Here is a 25,390-nt window from a genome sequence, read left to right as displayed (position 1 = left end):
AGGATGGATGGGCTAAGTGGCAGCATCGATGGACTCAAGCATGGCAATAGCAGTGAGGTTGGCCCAGGATCGGGCAGTGTTTCGTTCTGCTGTGCATAAGGTCGCTATGGGTTGGTACCGACTCAATGGCACCTAACAACAACAAAAATGGTAATAAACTATTACAATAGGGTCGTGAGAATTCCATGGGCTAATGCAATGCTGGAGTCCTGGTGTGATGCGATGGGTTAATGCGCTGGATTGCAATGTTGGTTTGAACTGCAAGGTTGCTGGTTCAAGCTCACCAGCTGCTCCTTGGAAACCCTATACAGGGTCACTATGGGTCGAAACTGACTCAATGGCACTTAACAACAATGTAATGCTGGGTGCAAAAGAAATGCTTAGCAAATTATAGTAGCAATGTCTCCTGTGTAGCAATTGCTTTTTTCCTAGTTATTTCTTTACTGGCTAACAAATATTTATGGTTTCATCTAAATTCAGTCTCTGGTTTTAGTTTTAAATTTTTTTATACTTTCTACAACCCTATCTGTTTGTTTCGTAAATATAATTGTTCTAGTAGTTATTGTTAATTCTATATCATTAGATAATCCCACTTCCTAGGGTAATTTTTTGAGTGATTTAAAAAAAAAATAGTATTTTACATTCATCTTTACAGCATGAGGCGGCAAAAGTTTTACAAGATGCCATCCATGAATTTTCTGGAACATCTGAAGAATTGCGTGTTACTATTGCTAACGCAGACCTAGCTCTCACCCAAGGAGATATTGAGAGAGCTTTAAGCATGCTTCGAAATGTTACAGCCGAACAGCCTTATTTTATAGATGTTAAAGAAAAAATGGCAGATATTTACCTCAAGTACAGAAAAGAGAAAATGTTATATATCACTTGTTACAGGTAAGTGATTATTTTGATTTGCTATATTTTAACAGATTTTGCCCCCTAACCTTAATCCCCCACCACTTGTCTGTCAGTTTGTTAAACTGCAGTGGCTTGCAAATTCATGGCATCTAACAATAACAGCAACAAACTTTAATCCCATGTTTATTTTTTATCTTTCTGTTAACTGCTTTACAGATACTTTACAGATGTTTGGCGCATTTGTTCTTCTTCCTTCTCCTTTATTGTTGTTGTTAAGTGCTGTTGAGTCGATTCTGACCCATAGTGTCCCTGTATAGGGTTTCCAGGGAGCAGCTGGTGAGCTTGAACCACCAACCTTGCAGTTCAAATGACTTTGCAATCTGACGCATTAGCCTACAGTACCACAAATTCACCCTAACCAAGTTGTTCTTCTTCTTTTTTTAGCTTTTTATTATAAACTGAATAAAGGTTTACAGACAGAATCATCAGTTTTACATTCAACAAATCATACACTTTGTTTCATCTCAAGGATTGCAACCCCCTCCATGTTGTTACAGTTGGCCCACTTCCTTCTGGTGATTACCTGTGTACACAAATATCCTCTTTCAACTCATACATTTGTGGAATATATAAGCATATATAGATCCTACTCTTCTTCCCATACCCTTTCAGCCTGTGTCTCTGTCCATGTATCTACATGCAGAACACTGTTGTTCCAAGGTTGTGTGTATGTATCTGTTTACCTCTGCCCTCTTTAGTGTTTGCACACCTCCCTGTGTCATCACCTATCTTCATCATTCTTCTGTCAACCTCTTTTTGTATATTGCGCTTCTCTTCACCCAACTTAACATGTGTTAACTAGAACATATTCTCAAGAGGGACCAGTCCCTAGAGAAGGACTTGATGCTTGGTAAAGTAGAGAGACAGTGAAAAGAAGGTAGGTGCCCAGTGAAATGGATTGGCACAATGGCAAAAGCAGTGGGCTCAAGTGTAACAACAATTGTAAGGATGGCATGGGACCAGGCGGTGTTTTGTTCTGTTGTGTATAAAATCACTGTGGGTCAGAACTAACTTGACAGCACCTAACAATGACAACAACCCTATAGCCAGTGAATTATACTCACTTCCTTCCCATTCCTTGTTATTGTTATTAAGTGCCGTCGAGTTGGTTCCAACCCATAGCGACCCTGTATAGGGTTTCCAAGGAGCAGCTGGTGAGCTTGAACCACCGACCCTGCAGTTCAAACTGCCTTGCAGTCTGGCTCATTAACCCACAGTGTGACACCCTGGTAACCATCAAATTATGTTTATTTTAGTATGAAAACCTTGTCTTGAGTTTTTACAAGACTCATACAATATTTAAAACATAATTATAATGACTTCATCCCGTGGCTTACTCTGCTTTCTCACTTTTCATCAAATGTTATATTTCGATCTTGAATATCTTTGCTTCATCTTCCTTCCTGCATTCAACTATATTATGCACTACAAAGCTCAGAACATTGTTCAGGTTCTTTGTAGATGCTGAGTGATTCAAAACATCTTAGCAGTATCTCATGGTAGATGAATAGGTAAAGTTCCCTGGTCACATTTTCTGTGATGCTTCCCAAAAGATCAGTGCTAACCATCTGTCTAATGATACGAAAATATTTAAAAATAAGTTTGGTTTGTTTTTGGTATATTATGGTGCAGTAGTTAAAAACACGTTTTTTGTTTTTATAGGCAGGTCTGAAAACGTAGACTTAAACTCTTAGTGTCACCTTTAAAATTGGAGCATCTTTTTTTTTTTTTTAGAGGAGGAAGTTTATTTACGGATGTGGGGAGAACATGGGAAGGCTCTCAGGCTGGCCAGCAAGGGGGCAATCAGTGAAGATTGAAAACAGATTCTCTAAGCCAGGTCCTGAGAGGACTCAGGAACTGCAGAACAGGGGGGTGGAGTTGAAGGGGGTGGGGAGCCTGTGTTGTCTGGACCCTAGAGAACAGAAAGCATGGTGCCTGATTCCCAGGGTCGAAGTCAGCTAAGAATTCTCAAATTAGAAGAAAACAGGAAGAATCTGAAGGTAGTCTGTATGTATGACCCCAAAGGAGTTTCAAAGGCCCAGCGCAGTGGGGCCTCCAGCAAATTCCATCACTGCTTAGGCACTAGGCACCATTTCCAGTTTGCAGAGGCAACTTATCCAGGACTTTGACCTTGACCTTGACCTTGACCTTGACTGCCCTCTGCTCTGGGGCCTGGCTTTCTGTTTACTCTGGCTCCCTCAGCATGGCCAGCAGCTCCCTCTGCTCTCTGTGTATGTAGTGCCTGTCAGGCCTGTTGCTGGGCCTGGACCTGCCACTGCAGCTCCTTTACCTGGCTGCGGCCAGCCTTGAAGGCATAGGCCAGCTGCTGGTTCTCAGCCTCCTGTTTATGCACACATCTCTGTAGGGTGCCCCGCTGCTGCAGGAAGTAGGGCACCATGGTGCTGTGCAGGTCTTCCTCTGGGATCCCACTAGGGCGCCATGCTGGTTCCTTTGGGTCGTTGCCTTCACAATTTCATCCAAGGCTTTCAGGACTGCTTCCAGGTTCCCTCTCCTGTTTAATTTCACAGATTTTCTCCCAGATAGATGTCTGCAACTGAGTTATAAACCTGTCATAGATCCACTTTGTCATCTCAGGCTGCAACTGGTGGAAGTGCTTGTAACAGTCAGTGAACCTCTGGTAGCTCCCGGCAGCGATTAGCTTCTGGAGGAAAGTGTCCACCATCGTGTCGAGGAGCTTCACCCTTGAAATGGTAGTGCCAGGTAGCAGAGACTTTGGGGACGTACCCTCAGGCGTATTTTCATCAAAATGGTTGTCTGTGTCACTGCTTCTTACTTCAGCCTGGAGCATTTGTTTTTCATAGGAATTATTGGACCACTTAAATGAGATACTTGCATGTTAAAGACTTAGTATTACATTATTATTTGAGTAAATTTGGTATTTTGACCTGAGGAAGACCTTTAGAAGTATAATTTTTCTCCGGTGAAAAATCAACAGCAAATACGGAATACTGATTTTATAATTTTTTTGGTAACTCATATTAGAATATGATTTATTCATAAATAATGAATCTCAAAATGAAAGGACAATACATTTTTATTTCCCCTATTTTTTTGAACCTTCACTACCACATCATTTCAAGGTTAAAAATAGCAAAACATGTATTTCTCAATAACCACAATTTACATTCTTGTTCTCCACTGATACTTGGTCGCCTTCATTTCAGAAAGTGGAAATATTTCATGAAGAAAAATTTTTTGTTGTTGGAAAGTAGTCTGTTGTTCTGAGACAGAGTAGTGGGATGGAGGGTTGAGGGAAGGTGCTCCTTGGTGAGGCAGGTCCGCTCTTCTTCACCTTCACAGGCTTCTTCTGTGCAGTGTGGCGCTAGCTTTGTGGAGGGCAGCCATGTGTGCAGCAACTTGGTGGGTATGGGTTGTTGCTGTCAAGGGCCATTGAGTGACTCATAGTGACTCTGTAAATAGGGTTTGCTGTAAATCTCTGTAAGAACAGAACGCCTCATCATTCTCCTGCAGAGTGCTTGGTGGACTCAAAATGCCCACCTTTGGTTTGTAGTCCAGTAGGTATGGGTATGAGGGAGATTTTTATAATGTTAACACTGCTAGATATGTAGAATGTACTCTGAAGACCATTGGCTAATTGAAATAAATTAAAAAAAAAAATTTATTTGTTTAGAAGAAGACATCTGTATTTATGATACTAAATAGAATTGATCTGATTTCCAGAGAAATTGCTGAGAGAATACCCTGCCCACGTTCCTTTCTTCTCCTTGGTGATGCATACATGAATATTCAAGAGGTAAAGTTTCTGATGCTATTGAACTTAGAATGTTTTGAAAAGCTCCTCTTTGTGATCAGTATGAGTAATATAACATTCTATTAAAAGGAGTATTTAATGATATTTGTTTAGTATTTGAATATCCAATCAACACAGTAAAAGCAAGGCAGCTATTCCAAAAAAGAATTTTTCCCCCCCTCAGATTGAGACACAGTAATTTAACCATATGAATACTTGAAACAGGGATGATACCAAAAGCATGTTAGACTTTAAATAGACTAGGAGAGCTACTTGCTAAGACGATGTTGTTTTGCATGGAAGCTGTTCTCTTTGATGATACCTGGTGTTCTCATAACTGCTAGAAATTGAGTCAGAAGTTGTCTCTGAAACTGGGGCCTGGTTAATACAGGTGGAGATTATACTATGGAGTACCTCAATATAGTTTCTTTGACCTCTCTGAAATTATTTAAGTTTCTGAACTTAAATATGTACCTAAGAATTCATATTAAGTATTCCAAATATAGAGCTTCATTATTAAAATGTTGCTATTTAATGAGATCCCATTAAGCTGTTTAATTATTATTTATTTGTATGCCTGCCAATATTAGCCTGAGGAAGCCATAATAGCATATGAACAAGCACTAAATCAGAACCCAAAAGATGGAACTTTGGCAAGCAAAATTGGGAAGGCTCTTGTCAAAACTCACAACTATTCAAAGGTAAGTATTTTAATTATGGAATATATTTATTGGATCAAGTTTATCAAACTCTTCTTTATAAGAAGTCTTCAGCAAGTGTTGTTTGCATCTTTGATCTTTGTAAACTCCAAATTTGTGTATAGAAAAAAGAATTTGTGTTAAAGGCTTTCTTAGTGTGTCATCATCACTGCATTTTGTGACAATTTTACTTTTAGCTTTATCTAGCAACTATATTATTGTCACCAAATCAGTTCAGCAGAGTTGCTTTTCTAACATTTATTCATGATGAAATATAATAGATGCACTTTCTGCTGAATCAATTTTAGTAAGCCTTGTGCTGTGAGGTATATTTTCTCTGGTAGAAATGATGGATTTTCTTTTAGCTGTTATGTTTTTGCTGTATTCTTGGTAACTGTTTCCTTCAGTAAGGCTTATTGGCCTCCACAGTAAAGCTTGTAAACTTGGCCAAGCACTGTTATTGTACAAAATGTTAGTTGCCATGTGTGATGATTGATTCTGTAAGATAACTGGGATACTTCACAACCATGCAGCTAGCTACATGCCTAAGTTCAGCCACCTGTATTTCCAGTTATGTATATGTTATAAGTCTAATGTATAAACATCTAATTTTTGAGGTTATTATCATTGCCTGGTTTTCTAACTGAAATGTTTTTGCTTAGGCAATCACTTATTACGAAGCTGCTCTGAAAAGTGGACAACAGAATTGTCTTTGCTATGACCTAGCTGAACTTTTGTTAAAATTGAAATGGTATGATAAAGCAGAAAAAGTTCTTCAACATGCTTTGGCTCACGAACCTGGTATGAAAGTCTTTCTGATTGGAACAAAGCATACCTGATATATCTGATCTGTTTTTAAAAATATTATATCAATATGTATTTGTATTCTCAGTACTTAATATGCATAGATTTGATATTCTTTATCAGAATGCCATTTTACTAATATAGATACTGGAAAATCTAACAATAGATTTATTAAACTGTTAATTTTGTTATATTGTTGTTGTTAAGTGCCATTGAGTCGATTCCGACCCATAATGACCCAGTGTAGGGTTTTCAAGAAGCAGCTGGTGAGCTTGAACCACTGACCTTGTAGTTCAAATGACTTTCCAGCCTGACGCATTTGTGATACTTTATTTTCCAAATTCATATATAGTAAGTTTCCACTAATAACCACTACTTATAGCATTTAAATCTAGAGACAGTTGACAGTCCCACCTCATTTTTTTTTAAGTAACACATGGTTATCATTTTAAAACTGGAACACTATAGAATGATATAATGTGTAAGTCTCTTGTTCCTACCATGAATCCATTTGCCCAGTCCTCAAACTACCTAGAGGTAACCATCGTTGTGTTTTGCTCTATATGCTTTGTGTGTGTAAATGTATTAAGTATAATATGCATAATTTTCCTTTTCAAAATTGAATTGCTCTTCCTGTTCTGAATTTCTTTCTACATGCAGATAGAGTTTGACGTCAGTATGTTTGTATCATGCTATCTAAAATAATGATAATAATCTATAACCTCATTAATTGTTTAACTTTCAACCAATTATTGGACATTTAACTTGTTTTTTATTGCTTTAGTATTATAAAGTATGCTTAAGTGTTTAAATCAAGCTCAGTGCTTGATATAAGTTTCTTGGTATTTCCTAAAAGCAAGATACTGAATCCAAGCATATGTACATTTAAAATTTAATTGTAGACTATCAAATTGCCTTTTTACAAGTTTGTACAGATCTTTATTTTTAAATAAATTCAGATCTTTATATTTATATTTAAATATTTTTAAATAAATTTCAATCATTGCCAAAATTGAAAGGTTGTAGAAGTAAATGAAAGTTGTATCCTCTTCAGCTCCCCAGAGAAAACTAAATTTATAACTTGTTGTGTATCATCTTTTTTTTTTTTTTTTTTTAATGTTTTATTGTGAATTATGTGATAGTTTACATGGGAGAACATTAGCTTTACATTCATCCTATAGTATATCGTTTCATTGCCATGGTTACAATCCCCTCCATGCATCATCAACCTACCAAAGTGTATACCCTGCTAGCCTGTTCCTCCCCCCTTCCCCCCGCCAGTTGTCAGCACACAGCCCCTCTCCCTCTGTGGATCTGAAGTCCCCAGCTGCTCCATCTCTCCACATCATCTTCTCTGCCTCCATCTCTGGCATCACTGTTTCTCTGGGTAGGGTCCCACTCTCCGCTCTTCTCCCTTGATGGTCCCAGGAACCTCCACTCCTAGACTGCAGAGTCAATCACTCCCCTACTTTTGCTACAAAACATCTACCTTTATATTTCCAAACCTCACAATCAGTCCTGATAACAATTATTCACTATTGTATCACAAGAGACCTATCCACATCTCCTTTTATCAGCCCTGCCCAGACAGATTGGATACTACTCAGTGGAGATTCTACCTTCCTCCATGCCCTCTGGATCTAGGCTCCCTCTTGAAAGTTTGTAAGCCAGCCACTTCTTGCCTTTGTAGCCTCCCCCCAATTTTGGTTAGCGAGTGTCCAAGTTGCCCGTCCCTGTCTACTCTGTGTATGGAGGTAGGTGAGAATGATCCTGTAAAGATTTGTTCCCTCTTTTGAGCTACTGCATCCATAGGTGTAGGTCAAGTTCATCAAATTGTTATCAGATTACTCTTTTTTTCCTCTTCTTTCTTCTTCTAGTTGAGCTCTGATCATCCAGTCACTGAAGCCAGGTCAAGTGGGTATTATCTGTAAGTGTGGGTGTTCTTGTGCATATGCCCTCTCTTTTTATCAGCTGGACACTTCACTCTCAACTCTAGTCCTCTGTGGCTGTGTCACTGACTCTGGGCCCAAGAGTCCCCAGGTCTTGCCACACTGCTGGTCAACCAGGTCTCCATCCTGGTTCACAGGAGTCTACTGAATGTTGTAGGGCTTAGCTCGCAGCTGTTGTGTATCATCTTATTCTGTTTCCTTACACCCTTTCTTTGTCTCTTTATCTCTGTCACATGCAAAATTATACCCCGTTCCTTTTTTTTTTTAGTTAAAATGGGATTGCAGATATGCATCACTTATCATCCATGATACATTCTATGAAGTAGGACGTTATGCATTTTGGATGTTGTATGAAGACTGTAGCATTATATACAAGCAGTCCTCATACAATCCATAATTAAATCCCCAGAAATCCTGTTATATTAAAACCTTATGGGAGCCTTCTCGGCAAAGCCCAGTAGTGGACACTGGAGGCTGGCTTTCCTGATGTGCTGCTGGGTGTGTGGGGACAGCACCAGCAGTAACCACTTTGGACAAGTCACTGCATAGAGTAGAGGGTGGGACAGACTTCAGCCATGGGGACTGAGTGTGCACGTGCTGGGAGTGTGAATCCTATTGATGCAGCACTTCTTGGTCAGGTGCAGCAGCTGATGGCACTACCAGTGGCCGCTGCAGAAGCAAGGGAACCATGGCAGGACACTGCCCTGGGAGCAAAAGGCTGCACAGCTGCTGGTTGGGTGAATGAAGCCAGGAGGGGAAGAAGGAGATGAAGGTGGAGGTGCTGCAGGAATTGGAAGGTGCTCTGGAACCCTGCTGCTGTATTACCCGGAGTTTTAGGGTCTTTAAAACCATTAGGGGAAAAGAGTAAATAAAAGGAGAGGTGTTTCCATTTAAAAACCAAAAACACCTTATAGGATCATGAACATATGAGAGGGCTTCAAAAGTTCATGAGAAATGGAATTTAGAGATAATGGAATTTTTCCATGACTTTTTGAAATTCCCTTGTATATGCAATCAGGTATTATTAAGCTATGTGTACCTGATACTAAGCTATGCACAACTGGGTATTTATACCTATAGTTCTAGAATACGTTTTTTTATTTACTGACTTCTCTCCATGTTGACATATATAGCTCTTAACTATATGCAGTATTCTCTACTATATGTTGATTTTATGCAAGGGTAAGTCAAAACGTATTGCTACAAAAATACTACAGTGTGAAGCTACTGGTTTTCAACAGTATACATTTCTGAAGGGAGTTCCATCTCTCTCTAACCCTTCCCCAAAGAATTCTGCACTCTTCGATTTTGTACCACAACAAAATGGCAATTTGGGCTTTCTCAAGGGACTCATCATGTTCGTTTTAAATGTTCCTAGAGCTTTAGAAACAAAATGTCTCAAAGAGGCAAGATCAGGGCTTCACAGTGGATGGGGTAAGGTTTTCTAACAAAATTCTCATAGGAGAGCCCTTGCTACCTTGGAAAAATAAATAAGTGCATTGTTGTAATAGAACAAAGCTCTGCAACACAACTTTCCTGGCCTTTTTCTCACCAATGCAGTTAGAGGGTTTAAAAAAAAAAAAAAAAACTCTTTCAAATCATCTGGAATCCTTTGAGAAAATCTGTTATGATTACTCCTTTGGAAAACCAGAATACAGTTTCACAACTTTCTTATCACCTGACCTCTCTGCCTCGAATTCAACTGGCCTAGTAGTTCTCAGAAGCCACTGTTTTGGTTGGACCTTTTTTTTAAGACCTAAGAAGACTAAGATCAATTTATTACTGAGAGAATTTTTCTGCATTCTTATGCTGATCACAGAGACATGTTTAAGTATAATTTGTTTCTAATAAACCTGTTAATATATGATAGAGTTTTTCAAGACCAATGACTCCTTCATTGCAAATACCTTTTTTAAACAAAATAAAACAAATAAAATTTAAACAAAGCAAAACTATACACATGGACCTCACCAGATGGAATACACAACGTAGAAATCAAATTGACTACATCTTTGGAAAGAGATGGTAGAAAAGTTCCATATATCATCGGCCAAAACCAGGCCAGAGGCAGACTATGGAACAGGACTTTAATTGCTCAGATGCAAGTTCAGGCTAATGCTGAAGAAAACTAAAACAAGTCCACCAAAGCCAAAATACAACCTTCAGCATATCCTACCTGAATGTAGAGATCATCTCAAGAACAGATTTAATGCATTAGACACTGAAGACTGAAGACCAGAGAGTTATGGGATGATATCAATATTGTCATACAGGAAGAATGCACAAGGTCATTAAGAAGACAAGGAAGAAGAAAAAGACCAAAAATGGATGTCAGAAGACTCTGAAACTTGCTTCCCAACATAGAGATGCTAAAGCAAATAGAAGAATGAAGAGATCATGGAGCCAAATAGAAAATGCCAAAGGGCAGCTTGAGAAGACAGAGTCAAATATTATAACAAAATGTGTACAAGACCTTGAGTTAGAAAACCGAAAGGGAAGAACACACTCAACATTTTTCAGAGGGAACTGAAGAAAAAATTCAAGCCTCAACTTACGATTTTGAAGGATTCTTTTGGCAAAATATTGGATGATGCAAAAAGCATCAAAAAAAGATGGAAAGGATATACAGTATCACTGTACCAAAAAGAAATAGTTGATATTCAGCCATTTCAAGATGTAGCATATAAGCAAGAGTCAGTGGTACTGAGGGAAGAATTCCAAGCTGCACAGAAGGCATTGACAAAGAACAAGGCTCTGGGAATTGATGGAATACAAATTGTAATCTTGATGACAGCTACTTGACCAACTGACTGGACGAGATCCATACTTGTGTCCATTGCAAAGAGAGGTGATCCAATAGAATATGAAAATCATTGGACAGTATCATTAATAGCATATGCAATTAAATTTTTGGTAAAGATAATTTAAAACAGCTGCAACCTTACAATGACAGAGAACTACCAGAGGTTCAAGCCAAATTCAAACGAGGACATGGAACGAGGGATATCATTGCTGACATCAGATGGATCTTGGCTGAAAGCAGAGAATAGCAGAAAGATGTTTACCTGTGCTTTACTGATGACACAAAGGTTTACAACTGTGTGGATCACAAGCTATTAACAACATTGTGGAGAATGAATACTCTGGAACATTTGTGCTCATAAAGAACCTGTACATAGACCAAGAAGCAGTCGTTTGAAGAGAACAAAGGAACACTGACTTTAGACTTTGGAAAGGTGTATGCCATGGTTGTATTCTTTCACCATACTTACTGAATCTGTATGCTGAGCACATAATCTAAGAATCTGGATTAAGAAGAACGTGGCATCAGGATTAGAGGAAGACTCATTAACAACCTGAGATATACAGATGATATAACCCTGCTAGTTGAAAGCGAAGAGGACTTAAAATATTTACAGATGAAGATCAAAGACCTCATCAGCTTTTAGTATCAATTACACTGGAATGTAAAGAAAACAAAAAAACCTCACTATTGGACAACATCAAGATATAACTGGAGAAAAGATTGAAGTTGTCAAAGGCTTAATTTTTCTCGGATTAACCATCTACACACATGGAAGCAGCAGTCAGGAAATCAAACGACGTATTGCATTAGGCAAATCTGTTGCACAAGACCTGTTTAAAGTGTTTAAGAGGAAAGATATCAGTTTGAGAACTAAGGCATGCCTGACCCAAGCCATGGTATTTCAGTAGTCTCATATGATTGTGAAAGTTCAACAATGAATAAAGAAGACTGTAGAAGAATTGTTGCATTTGAGTTGTTGTGTTGGAGGAGGATATTAAAAGTACCATGGAGTTCCAAAAGAACAAACAAATGGGTATTAGAAGAAGTCCAGCCAGAATGCTCCTTGGAAGCCAGGATGGCCAGACTTCATCTCATACTTCTGACATGCTATCAGGAGGGAACAGCTCCTGGAGAAGGACATCATGCTTGGCAAGGTGTGGGTCACAGAAAAAGAGGAAGACCCCCCCAATGAGGTAGATGTGTGTAGTGGCCGCAGCAATGGCCTCAAGTATAGCAGTGATTATGAGGTTGGTGCAGGACCTGGCAGTGTTTCATTCCATTGTGCAAAAGGTCACTATGAGTCAGTACTAACTAGATGACATCTAAGAACAGCAATATTCTCTTTTAAACAGTAGTGTCTTTTCAATTGCATTTTGCAGCAACTGCCAGTTTTTATCCTACCCTATAAATTTTCTTCCAGTCAGCTTTTATCCTAAATCTTTCTTTTGATTTGGGCATTGATCATTTAAGGAGCTCTGTTAGCATATTGGGTTACGAGTCAGGCTGCTAACTACACTGTCAGCAGTTGGAAACTACCAGCCACTCCATGGGAGGTTGTTAACTGCTGTTGAGTTGGTTCTGACCCACAGCAATCCTGTATCGGGTTTCCAAGGAGCAGCTGGTAGCTTGAACTGCCGACCTTGCTGTTAGGTAATTTTGCAGTCCAGCATATTAACCCACTTTGCAATCCAGTGTATTAACTCACAGCACCACACCAGAAATCCGTGAGAGACAGTTAAGGCTTTTTGGAAACTATACAGAGTCGCTGAGTCTGAACCAACTCCATGGCACACTGCCACCACCACCACTATTCTCCATTTAGCTCACTGAAATTTTAAACTTTTTATTATTTTTCCAAATCTTTTTCTTCAAAGAATAATTGTTTAAATTATAGATAAATATAAGTATTTCTTTAAAATGTATCCCATGCATGGCATTCTACTCTTTCATAGTAAATGAACTGTCGACTCTCATGGAGGATGGACGTGCTCAAGTTCTTTTAGCAAAAGTTTATAGCAAAATGGAAAGACCTGCTGATGCAGTCACCTCATTGCAACAGGTAAATGCATTTGTTTGAATGTGCTTGCCAAGCAGGAGAGGGGACAGAAGGAATATGCCACTTGTAGAGTTTTGTTGTTATTTGTTTGTTTTTGGTCTTGTATAATTTGATACTATGAAATGTATGTTAAAGTATTTCAGCGTGATTGTAGACTTGTCTTTCTCTTTTTAGTCATTTGTAATTTTATTTATTTACAAGCTATGTTACTGGATCTACTCAGATTTAGAATTGTGCTATTGTACTGATGAATACTCCAGGCCTTTCCTATCCATTTCTGGTAATCGCTTCTCTCTGGAGAATGGGACTAATGACCTCTGTGGCTCAGGGATTGAATGAGCCAAGCGCTCACCAAGTACTCGACACAGCATGTTTTGTTTGGTTCTCACTCTTGTCATGAAAGCTGTTCAGTAGATCTAATGAGTCTTAAAATATAACTCAATGCCCACATATTACTTTGGTGATATGAGAATGCTGAGTCTTTGTCCCAACAAAGCCCTTGAAGCTGAAAGCCAGGTGTCTGTAAAGGAGCAAAGCAGATCTGCAGGGTAATTAAATAACGTGGGGGAAGGGGGAGGAATGGATTCCTGGGGCTGTCCTCTGAGAGGAACACAGTGAGGAGCTGGTCGATCTGCACTTGAGGACTAGCTTCTCCAAGAGAGCTTATTTGTACTTCTGAGGTATCTGTACCTGGACCAAGAAGCAGTTGTTCGAACAGAGCATGGGAACACTGAATGTTTTTAAATTGGGAAAGGTGTGTGACAGGATTGTGTTCTTTCACCATACTTATTCAACCTGTATACTGAGCAAATAATACGAGAAGCTGGGTTCTATGAAGAAAAACGTGGCGTCAGGATTGGAGGAAGACTCATAACAACCTGAGATATGCAGATGATACAACCTTGCTTGCAGAAAGTGAAGAGGACTTGAAACATTTACTTATGAAGATCAAAGAGCACAGCCTTCGGTGTGGGTTGCAGCTCAATGTCAGGAAAACAAAAATCCTCACCACTGGACCAATAAACAACATTCTTATCAACGGAGAAAAGATTGTAGTTGTCAAGGACTTCATTCTTCTTGGATCAACTATCAACACTCATGGAAGCAGCAGTCAAGAGATCAGACGACATATTGCATTGGGCAAATCTGCTGCACAGGAACTTTTTAAAGTGTTGAAGAGCAGAGATGTCAGTTTGAGGACTAAGGTGCGCCTGACCCAGGCCATGGTATTTTCAATAAGCTCATATGGATGCGAAAGCTTGATAGTGAATAAGGAAGATCGTAGAAGAATTGATGCCTTTGAGTTGTGTTGGAAGAGAATACTAAAAGTGCCGTGGACTGCCAAAAGAACCAATAGATCTGTTTTGGAAGAAGTGCAGCCAGAGTGCTCCTTGGAGGCAAGGATGGCTAAGCTTTGTCTCTCATACTTTGGACATATTGTCAGGAGGGAACAGTCTCTAGAGAAGGATGTCATGCTGGGTAAGATGGAGGGTCAGAGAAAAAGAGGATGACCCCAACCAATGGCATCATTGATGGTGTCAAGTGTCGCAGCAGTAGTGTGGTTGGCCCAGGATCGGACATTGTTTCGTTCTGCTGTGCATGGGGTCGCTATGAGTCACTTCCGACTCAATGGCACCTGACAACAACAACAACAACTGATGAATAACTGCTTTATAATTATAAAATGATTTTTATTTTTAGTAATGCTTCTTTCTCTGATATTAGTAAAGCTACTCATAGGGTTTCCTCTTGGTCATTAGAACAGACACACAAACATATATGTACGTATATTGTGGTGGTGGTTATGTGCTGTGGAATCGGTTCTGACTCTTAGTGACCCTGTAAAGGGTTTCCAAGGCTGTAAATCTTTACGGGAGGAGAAAGCCTCATCTTTATCCTGCAGAACAGCTGCTAGTTTCGAACTGCTGACCTTGCAGTTCGCAGCTCGATTCGTAACCACTACGCTACCACAGCTCCATGTATATTGTACTACAGTACATATATATTATCCTTTTGCTTTTAGCCTTTCCATGTTTTTATATTGAAGATTTTTCTTATATTGCTGTTGTTAAGTGCCACTGAGTCAATTCCAACTCATAGCCACCCTGTATTGGGTTTCTGAGAAGTGACTGGTAGGTTTGAAGTGTTGTGACCTTATAGATTGCTGTCCAGTGCTGATCCTACAGCACCACACCAGGAGTCTATATTAGCAGTATATAATTTTTTTAAAATGCTATTCTGATGAGCTGAATGATTTTATTAGAATACTTGTTATTTATATTTGGGGTATTATCTGCTATTTTATAATTTGTTTTAAAATTTCCTGTTTTTTTGCTAAGTTATTTTCTTAGTTCTTTCCCCAGAGTGAAACAACTAATTTAAACAGCCTGATTAATTTTATTGAGTTGGTTTTTTTTTGTTGTTGTTGTTGTTAGGGGATTTCCCAGAAAGATTATTACTAGGCATCATCAAGTCAATTCTGATTCATAGTGACCCCATGAGAGACAATAGAATTTCCCCAGAGAGTTTTCTAGCTATAATCTTTACAAATCACCCCATCTTTTTCCCACAGAACCTCTAGGCTGGTTCAAACTGCCAGTCTCTTGGTTAGCAGTTAAGCTAAATGTTTTTGTCACCAGGGCTCCATCTAGAAGATTAGACTAATTTATATGCCATCAATGATGTATGAATGTACTAATTCCCTGAAACTGACCAATACTAGATTGAATAGTTTCAAATATTCAATATTTAAAATAGTTGTTAATATAATAAATCTTTTAAGTTTTAAAAATTTCTACATCTAAACATCTTTTCCAAACATTTGATTCATAGTTCCAATTCTCCTGTAGTGAGCTTCCTGTGTATTTTCTTGTGACTATGGACAAAGACTAATTTTACAGTACTTCAGTGCTGGTGGTACAGTGGTCACATGTTTGACTGCTAACTGAAAAGTTGGCATTTCAAACCCACCAATTGTTCCACAGGGTTAAAACATGACAGTCTGCTTCTATAAAGATTACCACCTTGGAAACCTTATGTAGAAGCTCTTCTTTGTCCTATAGGGTCACTCCTATGAGTTGGAACTGACTCAGTGACAATATGTTTTTCAGTTGGAAAGGTCTGTGCATGCTGGCTCATTGAAAACAAATTAATGCTTGGGGTCAAGAAGACATTTTCTTTCGATCAAGTTTTGTTAGAACAAGGGCCAATAATATTTAAGTAAATCTTAAGTAAAGCAGTACCATGTATGAATTAATGAGATTTATTTAACCTCTATTATTTTTTTCTCACTTTTTTTTTAATCTTTGTTTTTTTCTAGGCTCGAGAATTACAGGCGCGAGTGCTGAAACGTGTTCAGATGGAACAGCCAGATGCAGTCCCTGCACAGAAACATTTAGCAGCTGAAATTTGTGCAGAGATTGCAAAACATTCTGTTGCTCAGCAAGACTATGAAAATGCAATTAAGTTTTATAAAGAAGCTCTTGTTCATTGTGACACTGATAATAAGGTCAGTAACTTTATAAAGTTGTAAACATCTTTATCCCAAATGTCATCACATTTCCCCAAATGCAAAATTCCTGTTAGCTTATTTTATAAAGATTTGAAAAGAAATTAATAAAAATATAAGTTAAAAAATTAAGATTGTTTCCAGAAAACCTTTAAAGTACTTGTATGAGTCCTTGATTTAAGAATGCTACAGATTGCTACAATTTTATGAACTTGACCTATACTTATGGATGTAGTAGCTCAAAATACCAACCAAGAGGGAAGGAGTCTTTTCATAAAGTATCAATCCTAAACCCTCTGTATACAGGGTAGATACGAACAGGCAACTTAAGACATTGGCTGACTAAAGTGATGGGGCGATAAAGGCATGAAGTGACTGGCTTACAAGTTTTCAAGACGGAGTTTAGTTTAAGAGTGTGAGGGGGAAGAAAGAGTCCCCACTGAATAGTTTTCATCTCGTCTAGATGGGTCTGGTGAAAAGAGGAGGGGATAAGATTCTTATGATTCAATAGTGAAAGATTTTTATTATGACTAATTGCAACTGTCATAGCTATAAAGGTAAAAGTTTTATAACCAAAATGGGGGAGTAGATAGTCTTACAGTATAGAAACAGAGGACCCTGGGACCATCGAGAAAAGAATACAAGCAGAGTGTGGGAAACTATCCACAGTAGCAGTGACACCAGAGTTGGAAGCAGAGATGAGGACATGGAGAGAGGGAGAAGCTGAGGACTCTGGACTAATGGAAAGCGAGGGACTGGGTGCTGGCGGCCAGGAGGCAGGCTTGCAGAATGTACCTTTTGGTTGTTTAAATTATTATATATTCTTGAGTGTTTCTGTATACATCCTCCTTACCTTCCAAAAACAGAAAACAAAACAAAACAGGGAATGGAAGCAAATACTGTCGAATGATGATGCATGGAGGAGATTGTAATCATTGCAATGAAACGATGGTGTAAAGCTGATGTTCTCCCATGTAAACATGTGAACTCAGTTCACAATCAAAACTTAAAAAAATAAATAGAATGCTACGGAACACCAAGGGAAGTTGGCCATGCCAGAAAAAAAAAATTATTGTGCAAAAAAACATTCTAAAGTAAATTTGAATGCTCTTTGTTTTTAATATTCATTGTGTTTTAATAATCATTTAAATACATTACATGTATTAAATCCATAAACATTTAATACCTTAATCCTACCTTAATCAATATATGGATCTAGATGATATGTCGGGGACCCGCCTCGACATTGGGGTTCAGTTCACGAGGAGAGGATACCTGACGGCGATTCATATATATCCAGAATACACAAAAGGAGACAAAGGAGACAAAGAGAGAGACAAAGAGACACTCCGAAACCAGAGTGAATGCTGGACTGGCATCAGGCAGATCCTGCATTGCAAACATCTCAGCCACAAAGGCCGTAATATCCTGCATAGTGAACATGTTAGCTAAACAGGCAGTATGGTTGCAAGGCTGGACTGTGCACCCTGCATGCTGAAGCGCATGCCTTGCCAGTCGTAATGCACACCTGGGGAGGCCCGGGCCTCTGCTTTATTCAGGGGAGGAGCTTCACACCAAGCTGGGAGGGACTTAGGCAAGGTACAGCTAACATCAGTACTTTTCCAGACATTCAGGTAACTTTACATAGTACTTCACTGGTTTGAATCCCAGGCCAGCAACTTGGATTCTCAGGCCCAATTAACATATCTATAGCCCCTGAACTAAGGTGGGGGAAGGTGAGAGATAAAGACAAAAGCTTGGGCGGAGTCCTGCTGCTTTGGCTTCCTGAGCCAGGTCTTCAGGAGGACTCCAGGTGAATGGGCTGCACCTGGAAAAGGATTAGGGAGGATGGGTTCTTTGTCTATGGAACAAAGAACTGTGAAGTAGCTAAGACATTTTTAGTTAATCCTTTGGAGAAATGCTTAACCTTACAACCTTTAGTCTCGGCTTTAGGAAAATATCACATTTATCTGTGGATTGTCAAAGGCTCCAGTGTATTAATTTAATATATATACCTGAATATTAATATGAAAGCAATTTGCCATTAACTGCCAGTGGCCTCATTTGTTACACTCGGCCCTAGCGGGCCTCGAACCTCTGATTAGTCTTAAACGGTCTGCAACAATGATACACCTGTGTATTTTAATTACTGAGGATTCAAAAGTGACTAGACTGAATCTGACTGTAATTGGCACAGTATGAGACTGGATTAAGGACTACATTGGTACAGAAAAGTTCCTCATGCATGTTGTTGTTGTTAATTGCCATCAAGTCTGTGCTTACTCATTACTCTGTATGGGTTTCCAAGGCTGTGAATCTCTCTGGAAATAAGAAGCCTCATCTTTCTCCTGCAGAACAGCTGGTGAGCTCAGACTACCTACTTTGTAGTTCACAGTCCAGTACTTAGTTTAGAGAGCCACCATGGTCATGCATAGGCTGGTTAAATAAATGAAAATGCCATTACTCTTTCATATCTTAATATATGATTAATTTTTTTAATATTCTAATACTTGTATACTTAAAGTTTGAGATAGACTATTTTTTAATCGATGTAACTCTTTTAGATATAGGGTAAAAATAATCCATACCATGACATGACTAAATAGATACCTTTTTCAGTGGTAATCAAAAGAGTTAGAATCCTAACTTTAAGTCTGAAGCATTCATTACATATTATCTGCTTCACACATTTTACTTTAGAAACTAGAAAACCTGGTTCAGAGAAGTGAAAGTGACTTCTCCTCATCCTCAAGAAGCTGGGACTAGGATCTGATTCTAAGACCAGTGTTCTTTTAATAATGTCTCATATCTGGATTTCAAGCCAGTTACTATCTATTTTTCCCTTTCCTTCCCCCCCCACCCCCAGCATGATAGAAAATAGAGTTGTGCATGCTTTGGTTTCCTGCTATTTTGCTTTAACTCAGTAACTTTTAGTTGTTGTTGTTAAGTGCCGTCAAGCTGGTTCTGACCCATAGCAACCCTGTATAGACTTTCCAGGGAGTAGCTGGTAAATTTGAGCTGCTGACCTAGCAGTTCAGACGGCTTTTAGGTACCTATTATTTAATCAGTCTAGACATTTTCCTCATTTCACTTTTTATTTCAAACAGTTTCTGTATGATCTTGCCTTTTCTCTGTAGATAATGTTGGAACTGGCACGGTTATACCTGGCACAGGATGACCCTGATACCTGCCTGAGGCACTGTGCTCTGCTTCTCCAGAGTGACCAGGACAATGAAGCTGCTCCCATGGTTAGTGCAAGAGATTTCGGGCTACAGCTGTCACTGTGCTTTCTATTCTACCTAGACGTTTCATATTTTACATGATGGACAGACATGAAATCATTGGTGGCTTGTAGATTATGACCATGTTTCTAGGGTACATTATTTGTCTCTTTTACCAGTAAAAACCAAGAATCTTTTAACACTTTATATATAAGAATAAACCAGATTTAGTCCAGGTCTTTACTTGCCCTTTAAAAAAATTAAGTCCATTGCCTTGAGGTGATTCTAACTCTTAGCAACCCTATGCAAGGTTTCAGAGATGTAAATCTTTACAGCAGCAGACAGCCTTATCTTTCTAGTGCAGCTGGTGGGTTTAAACTGCTGACCTTGTGGTTAGCAGTCCAGTGTTTAATTCACAGCCTCCAGGGCTCCTTCTTGCCCTTTTGGTTCTTATTAAATTTTCATTATGCCTGTGGGGTTCACCTGGCAGAGCTATAATGTGATGAAGATCGACTTGTTAGTATTTAAACCTTTTGGACCTTTTCAAGAGTTTTAGTGGAACTTTTAGATAAAAATTTCCTATACCATTCTAAGATAGTGTGCTTTAAATAAATTGAGTTCTCTTTTTTACTTGAGTTGAGAGGTATTTGTTACTTTTTAAACAGGTATGGGTAACATTTTCTAAGTTTCATTCAAAGTTATTATAATTCAAAAAAGAAATAAGTATCTTTTTAAAAATACATACATGAAAAATTCTCAGTCTTGCTCATGCTAAATTCATTTGCAGTGTTTAGAATTAAAAGGTTTTTATTTGTTTTTAATCTTGTCATTGTAAATCTTGGCCAAGTCCAGTGAGTCATCTTTTTTGATAGCACTTTAGAGTGTACATTTCACTCCAAATTCTTATTTTAAAAGTAACCATTTAAATCATATTTTTTCCTAAAAATACAATTTGGCAAATATCATGATCTGTTTCACATCTTTATCTTGGTTACACCAATCTCAGGTGTAACAAACCTCAAGGTATGTTTCAATACTAATAAAACTTTGTCTTGCTGCATGTTTTTCATTTGTATGAGGGGGCTTCGAAAAGTTTGTGGGAAAATGGAGTTGAAAGATAATGGAAGTTTTCCACAGACTTTTTGAAGCCACGTTTTCATAGTGCTAAGTCCTGATAGGAAGATAAGCTTATAAAGATACATGGCAATATGTTTGAAACCCACTCTTGCCTTCATAGATGATGGCTGATCTCCTGTTCAGAAAACAGGACTATGAACAAGCAGTGTTTCATTTGCAGCAGCTTTTAGAACGCAAGCCAGGTAAGTATTGACCACTGCCACTGTGTCAGTCTAACTTCTTGGAGGTTTTCCTCTTTTTTTTTTTTTTTTTTTGCTGTTATACTTCTTGGGAAAACCCCAATCCTAGTTGGATTGAACATTTCATTTACTGGACCCCTGTGCTTGAGCAGCTGAAGAGCTATAAGGAAGATGCCACTTTTGACTGATTTCCTTAGAAAATTAGGATCACAAACCACCAGGGGCCCCCCAGGGACGCCTGGCCATCCTAATCTCTCTAATGAATTCCCTAACTCCTAACTACTTTTTGCACTTTCTTTCTCCCCTCTCCTCAACTTCCAACATCCTTTCTCCTTCCTTGCTCTCAGCTAATAATCTGTCTTTTTCCTTCATTGACAAAATAAGAGCAACTGGCTCTGCATTTTCCCATCACCAAATCTGTCCACTGCCCAGTGAAGGTCTGCAATCCCATCTGCAGCCAGCTTTTCCCCATGTGCACCGGATTCCACCCATTTACCTGCTGAAGGGCTTTGGTCTTCTAGTTATTCTTTTCCTCCTGCATAATTCTTTTTCTTAATTATCAAACAAAAATACTAAATTCTCCTCACTTTAAGTAAATCAACCATCCAGAACCATCTCATAACTCTTCATTACCCTCAAGTTACTGCTCTAGTCCTCTGTTCTCCTTGCGACAGATTTCCTCTAAGAATTGCAGTGAGTACGACCTTTGCTTCATCTCCTCGATTCCAAGCAGGCTCTACCCTGCACCCTAGGGAAGCTGTTTCTGCAGTGTAACCAATGACCTCCATGTGCCAGACACAGTGTTTGATATCCAGTCTGCTTCCTGGACTTGTATCATTCTTCGACACAGCTTTCCATCATGAAAGATTTTCTTCATTTGTCTTCTGGGCTAGTAGACTCACCTAATTTTTCTTGTCCCTCTTTGTCTACTTGATTTCAATCTCCTGCTAGAACTATGTGTTATGACATTAAAAACTGGAACTGTTATAGACCTCATTTCTTCTTCTTTTCTTTTTATGCATTCACCCCTTAGGTGACTTCACCCAGGCTTTATAACCCATGTATATTCTGATGTCAGCTAGCGTAGATCTCCAGTTTGGATTCATATACAACACTACCTAATTGTATTTCCATTCACATATCCAAATACAGTGCTTGATCTTTTATTCCCTTTACATCCACTCCTACCTTTGTCTCATCTCAGACCATGGCACCGTCATTCACTCAAGTCCCAAACCTTACAGTTACCTTTGCTTTGTCTTTCTTTCACACACCACATTCTACCATCAGCAAATTTCTGTTAGTTCTACCTACAAATATATCTGGAATTCCATCACTTTCTACCCCTTACTAAGCCATCATCACCTTTCACCTACTGCTTATAGTATTCTCACAATTTCTCTCTGCTTCTGTTTCTTGCCTGAAAATCATTTGAAAATGCTTTCAGCTAGAAGTAGCAGAAACCTCTCAAGTCTTAGTGTCTTAAAACATTAGGACTGTCATTCTTCTATTGAAGGACACAAAGCTAAAGGTAGACTGTGTTGGAATGATGACGGACATTTCACAGTATCATCAGGAGTCATTAGCCGAACTTTCAACTCCTGGTTGAAGACAACCACTGCTGCTTTATCCTTTGTCACTCTGGAGCCTAGATGGGAAAGATAGGATGGAGTGGAGCAAAAGGGCATACCTCCCAGATAAATCATCTCTTTTTCTTTAAAAAAAAACAAAAACAAAACTCTATAGAAGCGCTTAAATGGATGCAAAAGAGGGTGGCAAATGCTCTCTTCTGATTGAAAGAATAAAATAAAAAGACAGTTCTGATAATAAGACATTAGGTAGGTAACAGCCCAAGGAGGTTACTGCTGCTTTAAAACTTGAGTTTACTGTTCTCTCTTTCAGGAATATGCCAAGACTTTTAAACATTTGTTAAAAAAAAAAAAAGTTCTGGAAAAATTGAATGAAAAGAACATGGAATTTTTTCCAGGAACTTTTTGAAGTCCCCTTGTATATAAAACCCTTGTTTGGGTGGGGGGAGACTATAAATAATAGAACATAAGCATCAAGTGGCCAGAACTATGTCTTCACCACTATTTCCTGCACTTGGAACACTGTTGGACCAAATTGGATAGAATGAAAAGTAGGAGGAGAAAAGGAAGGAAGGGGCAAAGAAGAGAGATGAAGAGACGAAAGCTTTTCAAATTACTGAAGATTATAACTGTGAACTGTCTTGGGCCACTTTATTGTGTTTTTGCCTCTTTGGTTCCAGCTTATACAAAGATGTTAAATGTGCACTGTCAATTCGTTTATCATTATATATCTTCTACTCCTTTTACCTCTTCTATGCAAAGTCCAGACACCATCTTTCCACCGTACTTTGCCCAAACTCACTCATCTTTTTATTTTTTAAATAACTTTTTACTGAGTTTTATGTGTGTGTGTGTCAGGGTTTATACAGCAAGTTAGGTCTACACTTGACAATTTCTACACAAATGGTTTTGTAACATTACTTAATTTTATCATAATGTGTCAATATTCTCTAATTGCTTTGGACTAATTGTTGCCCTTTTGGTCTCATACTAATGGTTTGTGAGTAGGGCACAGATCTTACAGGCATTGTCCTTTATTTGGTGTTGTCACTCTGCTATTTTGCAAAAAGGTGACCTTATTTGTTGTTGTTAAGTGCTGTCGAGTCGATTCCGACCCATACGGGAGCAGAAAGCCTCATGTTTCTCCCGCGGAGCAGCTGGTAGTTTGGAACTGCTGACCTTGTGGTTTGCAGCCCGATTCGTAACCACTATGCTACCAGAGGTCACCTTATAGTACAGGCTAAGCTCTAGGTTTGAAGAGCATCTCAGGGCAGTAGTATTAGGGTGTTCTCTGTTTTGTATCTTCTAGTTTGTCTGGCTTTTATTTTTAATAGGAATTTTTCTCCACATTTTTCCTCATTATATTCAGAACCATCTATTATAACTCCAGTCAGAACAATCAGTTGATGGTGGCCAAACACCATCTAGTTCTTATGACCTCAGGGTAGATGAGGTTGTGGCTTATATAGACTTGTTTCTTCTGTGAGTTCCTAACCTACTCTTAAAAACTTAAGGCCTATGTCATTTTTCTTAGGCATTTCTACTGTAAGTTCCAAATTGTTCTTTTACCCCTCTTTGAATTGCTATTTAAAGTTTTGGCCAAAAATTTTGATCTTCAGTTCCTGCCTAATTCAATGTAATTTTTAGATTCTGTGACTTTATTTGAAAGCAGTCATCCTGTGTCATAGAAAAACAGTTGGGGGCTTGTAAATATTACGTATGATATTTGTAGTTAATCAAGCTCTTCAATGACTGGATTTTATTAGATTTCCATAGTATTCTGCATGTAAGTATTATAATCTTATTTTAAGTAAATAGTAATCCTAGATGCAGAGAATTTGGATAATTTGCTTAAATTCATAGGTTAAAGAGCAAGACCAGTATTTGAGCCCTATTATCTGAAACCTTGTTTTTTATCATGTTTTACTTTTTAAGTAATGCCAAAAGATCAATACAGCAAAATATTGAGACCCAAGATTATTTGGCAGGGAGGAAAATAATAATGATATTGTTTTTCTAGATAATTTGGATAGCATGTAATAGAGTCAGCACAAAGCCTCCAAAGGCACTTAAATCTCTCTCACTTTTTTAAATGTTTTATTGTGAATTATGTGATAGTTTACATGGGAGAACATTAGCTTTACATTCATCCTATCATATATCGTTTCATTGTCATGGTTACAATCCCCACCATGCATCATCAACCAACCAAAGGGTATACCCTGTAAGCCTGCTTCCTGGTGGTCAACACACAGTCCCTCTCCCTCTCTGTGTCTAAAGTCCCCAGCTGCTCCATCTGTCCACGTCATTGCCTCTGCCTCCATCTCTGATGTCACTGCTTCTCTGGGTACAGTCCCACTCTCTGCTCTTCTCCCTTGATGGCTCCAGGGACCTCCGCTCGTAGACTCCAAAGTTAATCACTCCCCTCCTTGCTATAAAACGTCTACCTTTACATTTCTAATCCTCACAATCAGTCCTGATAACAATTATTCACTGTTGTATCACAAGAGATCTATCCCCACCCATCTCCTTCCGTCAGCCCCACTCAGACAGACTGGATACTACTCAGTGGAAATTTTACCTTCCTCCACGCCCTCTGGATCTAGATTCCTTCTTGAAAGCTTGTAAGCTAGTCACTTCTTGTCTTTGAAGCCCCCCAATTTTGGGTAGCCGATGTCCAAGTTGCCCATCCCTGTCTACTCTGTGTATGGAGGGGGTGGGAGTGATCCTCGCTGTAAAGATTTGTTCCCTCT

The 25,390-nt window shown here is 38.8% G+C and overlaps 1 protein-coding gene and 1 pseudogene across 1 annotated transcript in view; one reads left to right on the top strand and one right to left on the bottom strand.

The window, feature by feature from the left end:
* Window positions 1-25,390, top strand: part of TTC21B (tetratricopeptide repeat domain 21B) — a 90,016-nt gene that overhangs the window by 37,874 nt on the left and 26,752 nt on the right. Inside the window, exons 15-22 of the mRNA XM_006867005.1 lie at window positions 656-894; window positions 4,621-4,693; window positions 5,281-5,391; window positions 6,051-6,189; window positions 12,900-13,006; window positions 16,323-16,511; window positions 19,649-19,759; window positions 20,970-21,051. Of these exons, the coding sequence (XP_006867067.1) occupies window positions 656-894; window positions 4,621-4,693; window positions 5,281-5,391; window positions 6,051-6,189; window positions 12,900-13,006; window positions 16,323-16,511; window positions 19,649-19,759; window positions 20,970-21,051 (1,051 nt within the window). The remainder of the gene's footprint in view (window positions 1-655; window positions 895-4,620; window positions 4,694-5,280; window positions 5,392-6,050; window positions 6,190-12,899; window positions 13,007-16,322; window positions 16,512-19,648; window positions 19,760-20,969; window positions 21,052-25,390) is intronic.
* Window positions 3,103-3,661, bottom strand: LOC102832387 (annotated as a pseudogene).

Source organism: Chrysochloris asiatica, unplaced genomic scaffold, assembly GCF_000296735.1.
Source record: "Chrysochloris asiatica unplaced genomic scaffold, ChrAsi1.0 scaffold00099, whole genome shotgun sequence".
Classification (NCBI taxonomy): domain Eukaryota; kingdom Metazoa; phylum Chordata; class Mammalia; order Afrosoricida; family Chrysochloridae; genus Chrysochloris; species Chrysochloris asiatica.
This window is presented reverse-complemented; position numbering and strand designations above follow the sequence as displayed.